The 10,099-nt window shown below is 59.0% G+C and overlaps 1 protein-coding gene across 2 annotated transcripts; it reads left to right on the forward strand.

Annotated features, from left to right (window-relative positions):
* The first annotated feature begins 5,381 nt into the window (after positions 1-5,381).
* Positions 5,382-8,014, forward strand: NKX2-5 (NK2 homeobox 5). 2 transcript variants are annotated; one of them, XM_075163910.1, is made up of 3 exons: positions 5,508-5,802; positions 6,270-6,272; positions 6,535-8,014. In XM_075163910.1, exons 1-3 carry the CDS (start codon positions 5,508-5,510, stop codon positions 7,140-7,142), a joined length of 906 nt encoding a protein of 301 aa, XP_075020011.1. In that variant the 3' UTR covers positions 7,143-8,014. The 2 variants fall into 2 exon arrangements, with proteins under 2 accessions (XP_075020012.1, XP_075020011.1); XM_075163911.1 differs by lacking the exon at positions 6,270-6,272 and having other exon boundaries at positions 5,382-5,802.
* Positions 8,015-10,099: the final 2,085 nt, after the last annotated feature.

Raw genomic sequence — 10,099 nt, forward strand, 5'->3', positions numbered from 1 at the left:
CTAAACGTGAAAGTCTCTTCGGTCGTTTTAATTTTCCCGTCCCTAAAATAACGGTGTTGCTTTTGCCCAGTGTGCGCTCCCCTCGGAACCGTAACGAACAAGCGCTTTTGTAATTAACTGGACGCGTTAAAAAGCTTTTACTCGAGCGCAGAAAAACGGCGGGTCCTGGAGCCAGCGTTAATCGTGCGGTCGCTGCAGTAACGCCCAGGTACTCGGAGAGGGGCATTGGGAAGGACGACGAAACCCCCAATCGCGCTCTCTTCACCAGCGAACCCAGCACAGTTATAGGCAGAAAAAGTTATAGGCAGGGTAAAAATTAAAGATTTTGATTTATCTGACCGGCTCCCAGCTTTCGCTTCAGCCGCAGGGCAAAAACCCACCTCCAGCGCCCGAGGTGCAAAAGCCAGCTTAATTGTCAGATTCCAGGCACGAAGCCCGGGTGAGGAGGGGAAAATCCACGGTGGCATTTGCTAGCCAAATCCCCCTGCCCAGGTCACCCCGCCCGGGTCACCGACGGAGGCGGAAAGCGGCGACCGAGCCACCTTCCGGGCGCGCTGCCCGCGGCCTGCCTGAAAAGGGGGGCGAGGGGGTACCAAAACCGAAACAACACGGAAAGTTTTATTCCGGGCTTTGCATAAATTGTCCTGAAATAAAGGGAAGACGCTTCGGTGCTTTCTGGCTGCTTCATTCGCGTGCTGTGCCCCGGCATCAGCCTGCCCGGCTGCATCAGCGTTCTCCAGCCGGTTTGCACGGAGGGAAAGGGCCCGATGCTCTCCCAAGTGCACGGCAGGGATGAGCTGGGATCCGGCAGCAGCGGGCAGGAGCCCCGAAGGCCGGAGGCCGAGCAGCGGCAGCGGGGATGGCAGCGCAGCGGACGCCTCGCACCTGCCCCGCCGCCGGCTTGCGGAGCTGTCCCGGAGGAGCCCCCCGGCCCACGGCGCAGCAGTCCCGACCGCCGGGCAGAGGCGAGGCCCCTCGCCAAGGCCGCCTTCACGTCAAGGTCAAAACTCTTCCTTTTCTTGCGCAATGCCCGAGGACGGGGAGGCCAGGGCCGCGGAGTGGGGCTGCTCTCCCCGCCAGCAGCCCCGGCGCTGGGAGAGGAGCGGGGCGGCCGGGAAAGGCGGGCTTCGTTAGAGCTTGAAAGGACCGGGGCGGAAAAGAAAAAAATTAAAAGAAGAAAAAAAAAAAAGGGGGGGGGGAGAGGAAAGAAGAAGGAAAAAAAAGGGTAGCAAGAAAAGGAGAAGGTTTTGGCTGCAGCAGAGCGGAGTGCCTGGACAGCTCCAAAGCCGTTTTCCTCTGCAGAAATCCAGAGGGGTGACAGCAAACCCTTCCCCGGCCCCAGCCACTTCCCGCAGCCGGGCAGTGCGGCCCCTGGCAGCGCCCAGACCCCCTCCGGGATCCCCAGTGGGACCCCGCCAGGGCGGACACGCAAGGCAGACCAACTATCACGTCGGAAGGATTTATTCAGCTAGGGCTCGCCGTTTTGTAGCATCCCTTTCCAATCGTTGGAAAGAAATAACTGGCCAACAGACCTTGGGGAGCCCTCGGGGACCCGCAGAGATCCCGAGGTCCCAGAGGCTCCCGCCGCCCACGATGGGAACCGGGAGATTGGCACAAGTCCTCGCAAGGAAACCCTAATAGGCTATTTCTGGACTACTGGCTCTTAACAAATCTATAGCACCTGAAGTGTTAGCACTCAATTAGTGACAAGGTTTCAAACCCCGGCGTTTACTGGTGAGGTATAAACAGAGTCCTCGGAAGATAGCCGGGAATTAAAGCGGGAGGGGGCCCTGGACATCTTAACCGACTGGGATTAAGAGGAAAACTTTTTTAAAAGGCCCCATCTCTCTCTCTCTAAACAGTCCGAGGTGACGAAAGCTCAGGGGGAGAGAGGATGTGCTCTCCGGAGCTAATTGCGGGGCTGGTTTTTTTTTGTTTGTTTTCAGCAATAAAAGTTAAAAAAAAAAAAAAAAAGCCAGACCAAAAAAAAAAAACCCCAAAAAACCGAATCGCATTTAGCAATCCCAGAGAGAAGCAACGAGCGGGTGTGGAAGACAACCCTCGCCTGCGAGGGGCTTTTCTGGGCATGGGGACCAGGTTCAGTCCCGAAGGGCAGCGAGAGCAACCTGCAAACCGGGTGAAGGCGGCGGGAGGGAGCAGGGCACCCCCCGCTTTCTCCTTGCAGCCAGGAAAACAGCAGCGGCTTTGCTCACCCCGTCTCCCCCACGTACACCCACAGGGCGTGGGTCCCGGCTGAATGGGTGGGCTGGAGAAGGCGTTTCAGGGCGCTCCTCCGGGCTCCGGTCTCCCTTTATTCCTTTTTATGTGTTATTTAAACGCGATTCTGATTTCGCACGCACTGGCCTGCAATCAAAAGCGACCCCACAGAGGGCAAAAGCGCTGTGGGAGAGCTCGAGGTGCGGATGATGCCTCCCCTCCACCCCTGCCCCGGGGGCTCAGCCGGGGCACGCGGGCTGGGCAGGACGGGGACCGAGTCGCGGCGCCTGAGGGCTGCAAGCAGGGTCCGGAGCTGGGTGAACCGGTCGCCTTTGTCCCCTCTGCTCGGCTGCCCTCGCCGAGACGCCGTTTGCAGTCGGAGCCTGGCTTCAGAGGGCTGCCGGAAAGCACCGGGAAAGGGAGAAAGCGAGGGGGGGGAATGGGTACTGAGCCCCGACCCGGAAAGTCCGTGAGCTGCTGTATGTCAGTAACTTATTCATCAATCAGCCGGACACAGAGCAGACCTGGCCTCTCTTTGCGGAGTGTTTGCTTTTTCACCAATTATTGCGGCCCTGCAGCTCTTTTTGTTGATACAGTAGTTCTAAAAAGTGCTAATGTTCATTTATCAGGGGGCCGAGCCCGGGACTCCCACTAGTTGTGATTCTTCCAAAAATATAAACACGAAGAGAAGGGCTAAGGCTAAAGCCCCCATTTGTTTCTAAACTGCAGTATTAAAAGTGATGCACTGTTGAAGATAAAGCGGAGATAACGCTGTCTGTCTCCAATGAATGTCTCCCCGACGCATTAATGACATTCCAAATGATAGCTCCGGCTTATCGTTCAATTAATCACTTCCACCCTCTGCAGCCGGGCCCACATCGATCGGGAGCCGCCGTGTGATTGGGGGTCTGGAGGAAGCCCGTCAATCCTCAATTCATAGCGGTTTTTCGGCCGGCAGCTCTCCCCCCGGGACGCAGAGCCCGCCGCCGGGGCTGCCCCGCCGGGGATGCGCTCCGGGCCCGCAGCGGCCGGGGTCGGACCCCCACCAGGCTGGGGCCACTTTCCCCTCCGGGTTCACCGGGCAGAGGGGGACCTCCGGGGCAGGCACTGCCGTGCGAGCTCCGGGCCTGACCTGGGAAGGGCCTTTTGGGCCCAGGATGGAGGAAGGGAGCGCTGGACCCCCTTTCTCCCGACCCGGGGGAGGTGGATGCCACGAAGGCAGGCGAACGCGCCCGCGGGTCTGGATTTGGGGGGGAATCGGGATCACTTCGTTATTTTAGAATGTATCTAACCTATCCCGAATAGCTTGTAATAAAAAGGAGGCAACGAGGTTAGAAAGACCGCCAGGCAGTGCAGAAGGCAAGGGGTTCCGCAGGCACCCGGCAAAGTCCCGCCGTAGGCCCCTCTCCTAAGCTGGGCTGCCGAGGCTGCCTCCACCTTCACCGGGCACTTCACCCCTTCTCCTGCAACCGAGGGAAAACCCCTCCGAGCTGTTTCCCAGGGAAGTCCGCTGGAAATGCAGCGGCGAAGAGCGAGATGGCCGCTTGGCCGCCCCTCTCCCCTCATTAAATAGCAATATTTCAGGCCTCCCCGTACACACTAATGGCTCCAACTGTCATCGCAAGATCCGGATCTGGTTTGCGAACAAACCGCTCCCAGGACACCGGCGGACGGCTGCAGCAAGAGGTTGCGAGCGCCGGGGCTGCCGCTGCTGCTGCACCGGCCAGCGGTCCCCAGAGAGCGGGACGAAAGTCACAGCATCGCCCGCAAAAATATCCTTAACTAAATTCCCCGGAAGGGAGCCCGAAGGTGCCGAGACACAAAATCTCGAGGAGGGAGTGGGGACAGCAGCAGGTACGGTCAGGAAGGAGCAGCCCGGAGAGGGCAGCTGCGGGCAGGTGCCCGCGTTTTCACCCGCCTGGGAGGGTTCCCTCCGTCTGCGGGAGAGGGAAGGATTTGCAAAACTCGCCCTGCGACCCCGCGGCCTCCCCGGGCAGGGCCCGGCCGAGGGACCCCCCAACTCACCGCATCCCCGCAGGGCTTCTCCGCTCGGGCCCCCGGCCCCAGCCCTACATCGCACCGCCCTCGGCCGCGCCGGGGCTCCGAGGGGACGAGCTGACCCCCGTGCCTCTCGGAGCCGGGCGCTCGGCACCGAAAAAGTCGCTGGAGGAGATTTCCCCCCCCCCCCTCGCCCCCCGAAGCCAGAAAACGCCGTAACGCCCCTCTTCAACCTGCCACGTTGCCGCTAAGGTTTATTTTAGCGACTCCAAGCGCGTTAAATTAATGAGCTCCCACTTCTGCCCGGTGAATCCAGGGGCCTGCGGGCAGCCGTGCGCCCGCCCGGGCTGCGGGGACCCGGCCAGCACCGCGGCTCGCCCCCGGGTCCCGGCCGCAGCCCAGCGGCCGGTTGCTTTTACTCGCTCCTCTCTTGCCCCCAGCACCCCTGTATATTTTGCAACGCCTTCAACCCGTTTTTTTTTTTGAGTTGGGTTTTTTCTGTTTGGTTGGGTTTTTTTGTGTTGTGTGTTTTTTTGTTGTTGTTGGTTTTTTTGTTTGAAAGTTTTACAAACAGGCGGGGGGAAAACCCAACCGGCATTTCCCCTTCCAAAGCCGTGCAAGGGCTGTTCAGGAGCTCTCTCCTATCAGCTGGATTTTGCGGGCGTTATGCAGCTTCAGAATATCTGTATAAACCTTAAGCGCGGATTTCCCCTTGAGTGCGCTTCACACAACAGTGAACTCCCGTTTTCTAGTTCCTGCGATCGGATATTGCAGAATAAAACGGAAACCTCCGTTCCCTCGCTTAAAAAAAAATGAAATCAGCACATATTTGGTTGATGGTTTCCTCCCGGCCTGTTTATTTAATCTGACTGTATGATAGATGGCATCAGATAGTGGCTTTGTACACATTAGGCCATTCTGGATTTTTTTTTTTAATGGATCAACAAACTCAGTGGAGGAAAGCTGGATAAATACAGTGCCGCCCCTTTAAATGAGTGGGGATGTTTTTGAGATGTATTACTATATTAGGTGACATGGAACTTTGCATCTCTCATACCATCACTGCAATGTTGGCCAATAGAAAGCTAAAGTCACCCAAAAACTGCCTAGTCCCTCCTTCCCTTCCCTTATGGTCTGGTCCTACCTGCTTCCAGTGCACAAGTCAAGGCTACTCGCGGGAATGCTATGTGCCCCCTCCGTGAGCCCACGCTCCACCACTGCTCCAGGTTGGCTGCTCCCCACCTACTTTTCCATGACCCTGGGCTGCGGCCGCTGCCCCGCTCTCCTCCGCAATGTTTCCTAGCCCTGTGACAACGACACCCTTCTCGGTCAAGGATATTTTGAACTTGGAACAGCATCAGAGCAGCCTGGCCTCCATGGAGCTCTCCTCGCTGTCCTCCCCCTCCTGCATGCTGGCCACCTTCAAGCAGGAGACGTACAGCGCCGAGCCCCCGGCCCTGCCCGACCTGCGGGAGGAGCTGCCCGAGGCGCACCCGGCCAAAACCGCCCCCGCCTTCCCCGGCTCCTACTACGTGAAAAGCTACGTGGAAATGGACTCGGCCAAGGACGCCAAGGCGGACAAGAAAGGTAAAGCCCGCGAGTAACGGTGCTGCTGGCCAGGGCTCGCCGGTGGCCTCCGAGCTGAGGAAAAGGGAGGGCAGGGGGAAGGCGACCCCCAGCCCGGGGCTGGGCGCTCGGCCGAGGGCGACGGGGGAAGAGGGGACAGTGCGGGGCTGCTCCCGCCCGAGGGAAGAGCATCTTCATCCCCACCCAGGCTCCGCGATGCAGGAGCGGGACAGAACCCACCGTGGGGAGCGTCCACCGACCCCGGCCCGGGACACCCCCGCGACTCCCCCGAGCGGGGCTGGGGCCGTGGCCGCGCTGGCTGCCCCACGGGACGGGCAAAGCTGCAGGATGATACGCAAGGCCTCGAGCTCGTCCAGAAATTAGGCGACAAATCTAATTTCTAATTCGCTCGGCTGAGTGTACGCCCATGGGGTCGGGGTGGGATTCAGTACAAAGGCCACATGCGATAAATCCAGGCTGTGACACAGCCGGTCGCGACTCAAATCAGTGCGCGGAGCATCTTTGTATTCAAACAAACAAAAAAAGACCGACGGAAAATTGCTAAAGAGGCGCTTAAAGAGCGGGGCAGGGCCGGTCCCGCTGCCGCAGGAGCGGGTCGCCGCGGCGGCCTGCGGGGCCGGGGAAGGGCCGGGGGCTCGCTCAGAGTGCACGTGGTTTATTGAACATTGCTTTAATTTTTTTGCACATTTTTTTTCTTCCCCCTTTTTCCTCTGCCCGTTTATTTTGCTGCAGAACTGTGTTCCCTGCACAAGAGCCTGGAGCAGGAGAAAAGAGACCTGGAAGATCCCGAGCGCCCCAGACAGAGGAAAAGGAGGAAACCTCGCGTCCTCTTTTCTCAAGCCCAAGTCTACGAACTGGAGAGAAGGTTCAAGCAGCAAAAATACCTCTCGGCTCCCGAGAGGGACCATCTAGCGAACGTCCTAAAGCTCACCTCCACCCAGGTGAAAATTTGGTTCCAGAATCGAAGGTATAAATGCAAAAGGCAGAGACAGGATCAGACCCTGGAAATGGTGGGCATCCCTCCCCCCCGGCGGATAGCGGTGCCGGTGCTGGTGCGCGATGGGAAGCCCTGCCTGGGGGAGTCTTCTCCCTACAGTTCGCCGTACAATGTCAGCATTAACCCCTATAGCTACAACGCCTACCCCGCGTACACTAACTACAACAGCCCTGCCTGCAACGCCAACTACAACTGCAGCTACCCGTCCATGCAGACCATGCAGCCCTCGGCGGCCGGCAACAACTTCATGAACTTCAGCGTAGGGGACTTGAATTCAGTGCAGACGCCCATCCCGCAAGGGAACGCGGGGATCTCCACGTTGCACGGGATCCGAGCCTGGTAGAGCCGCCCCCGCACCCAGCCTGATCCCCTCCGTGGACCACGGCCACCGGCGAGACCCCGGGGCCGGGGATGGGACCGCGCCTGCGAGCCGGTCTCGGGACATTTCCAGGCTGCGGGGGGATAAGGATAGTTAGATGTAGCATCCCGGCGGAGTTCACTACCGTGGCGGCCATTTCCAGCGGGGAGGTCTTCAATATGTCGTGCGATGGCCGCGCTCCGTGCGGGGCCAGGCGGGCTCGGCGCAGGGAGGCTCGGCGCTGCCCGCAGCTCCCCACCCGTGCGCCCAGCCACGGCCCCTCTCGCTCCCCCTTCCACCGGGGCCTTCGCCCCAGTAATTCCCCTCCTTCTTTCCTACAAAGCAGCCGGTCATTTTGCTTGACTTGATCCCAACAACAGCTAACCAAGCCCTGCAACTCTTTTTTTTTTTTTTTTTTTTTTTACTCTATACTAATTATTGTTGAGATCCATTTAATTTTTGCATTTCCCGTACGGTCCACGCTGTCCGGCCCGTTAAGCATCTCGTCAGCCCTCAAGTCTCCCCTTGCGAGGCTGCTAACACCGGCCTCGGCTGCGCCCCGCAGGCGCCCGGGGCCGGGCCGGGAGCGGGCCCGGCGGCGACTCTCGCCAGCGCACGGATGAGGACAGACCCCACACCCCACCCCGGCCGAGGAATACAGACACTCCGACCTGCCAGGTCCCCGTAGGGTTATGCACTAAAACGTGAGTTAGTATTGAAATGCACTGTCCGCCCCTCGCCCCGCCGCCCGTTCGTTCGTGTTTCCCGTTGCTGTACAAGCTGATGGAGATCAGCGAGTTGTCATTAAAGTGAGTGGCTTAACCTTGCGCGTCCCTGGCGTTCCTTGCGCGGCCCGGCCCCCCCAGCATCCCCTGGCGACGGCGGCCCGGGCCGCGGGGGCGGCGGGGTGCGGAGCCGCCCGCCCCGGGGGCTCTCACCGGCAGAACGCCGCCGCCTCCTCCGCTCCCGGGAGCCTTTCCCTGCCGGTCTCCCTCCCCCCCGCCGCCCCCGGCTTTGTGTAGCCCTCCCGTAATTTCAGCAATTCCCGTTCTGACGCGTGCAAACGGTCTTTGCATTTTAACGTCTTTCAAAAATAATTTAAAAGCCGCTTTTTGAGCCCACCGCTACGCAACGGCCGTGTCCCGTCCGCCCCCGGGCTGGGGTCGGGGCCAGCCCCGTTCCTCCCCGTCGGTGACCCCTTCGCTCCGAGTCTCCGGGAGCGGAGGGCGAGCGGCTGGTTTCTTCCCTGGACAGAAAAGCAATTCAGAGAGGGTACAAAGACCCCAAGCCATAAACCAAGGGGATCGCGCTCTGCCGGAGGCGAGCGGCTCCCAGCGCATCCGCGGGAGGTTTCGGCAGCCCCTCCGCACCCTGTCCCCATGGAGGAGAGCGGCAAAGGACCCCCCGCCTGTCCCCGAACTGCTCAGGGGCAGCGAGCAGGGCTCCCCACCGCCCGGCTCCCTGCCTCTGCTCTGCCTCAGCCCCAGCCCCTCGGCCGCTTTTACAGTAGTCGCTATCAAATGTCAATTATTGGGAGTGAGAAACAACAAACATTGTAATTCAGCGCAGTCAAAACATCCTCTGAGTGTCTGAGATTGTCCGGCCCGATGATAAGGCGATTAGGGGAACCTGCAACCTCTCCTGCCTTGGCCATATCGGCCCCATCAGTAAACAGGGATGGAGACAGGGTGGCTGTGGCCCTGGGACATGGGATGAAAGGCTGCCGGTGAATGGAAGCTGCCTGCAGCCTCTATCCCTCTTTCCCAAGGGGACTAGCCTCACACACACCCCGAAGGTAGGATTGCACAGATAAGGAGCTCCAACCTCCTTCCTATCTCTGCAAATGGAAGAGGAGCCCTGGGTGCTGCTCACAAAGTCCTTAATGCAGCGCAGAACGTAGACACCTGTCTGGGGCTCAGGGCTGGGCAAAGGGTGGCCTTCTGCCACCCCCCAAAGAGAGTCTGCCTCGGGAGCACCTACCCCAGAGAGGCAGAGGGGCATGGGGTCAATGGGGACCAGAGCCTGCCAGCCTGAAGCAGGGACACAGGGCTGCCTGCCCCTAAGTAGACAGGAGCTGGGGCCAGCCCCACAGCTGTGCAGCCCAGGAGAAAGCAAAGGCCCCTCATTTGAAACCTCTTCAATCACGGTATCACTGGCTGCATGATGACTTTTGCCTTCTTCCCACACAGGTTTTGCACTGGAAGGACACACAGACTTCAGCAGATGGTAGAGAGGCAGCAGGTTAGCCAGAAAATACTCTGCTCTAAGACAGCCAAGGATGTCTACCTTCCTGAGAGCCCCAGGCAAAGAGCACAGGAGGGGGCAGGAGAAAGCTGGGTTTAAACTCTGCCAGTGTTGGATGCTGTGGGGGAGTCGCAGTTTGGTCCCTCAGTTTGCCTGATCTGTAAAAAGGGCACAATGCTGCCATCCCACTTCATGACACTGGTGTCACTGGCAGTTGGATCCTGCCACTGCAGAGCTTGGCCAGGGTGAGAGCTCGCAGGGAGCCCTCAGGAGACAGGACAAGTCCTGAGTTAACATGATTAGCTAATTAAGATTAGCTAAAACTTGAACCACTGCTTTCAGAAGCTGGCCCTGAGTAAGGCCCTTTATTAAGTGGTCTACCAAGATGGACTGCAGTGAGACTCCAGGAAAAGCCACAGGAAAAAGTAACTCCACACATCAACACAGCATCCCTCTCCACATACTCCGAACATCCTTTCCCTTCCTCAGATCCCTCAATTTCTTCAAATCTGTTTATTTTCCTCTGGTAATATCCCAGAGCTACAAGCTATCAGGGAATCCGACTGTTCAGTGAGATTTAGCCTGCTGTTGCTCTGCAGAGGCTGTTCTGGGCACCAGCTTTGGGTGCGATTTCCAGGACTGCACTGTGCTCGTTCTCAGTAGGGATGGATATACTACAGCCCCTGCCCACACCGCTG

Source organism: Calonectris borealis, chromosome 15, assembly GCF_964195595.1.
Source record: "Calonectris borealis chromosome 15, bCalBor7.hap1.2, whole genome shotgun sequence".
Classification (NCBI taxonomy): Eukaryota; Metazoa; Chordata; class Aves; order Procellariiformes; family Procellariidae; genus Calonectris; species Calonectris borealis.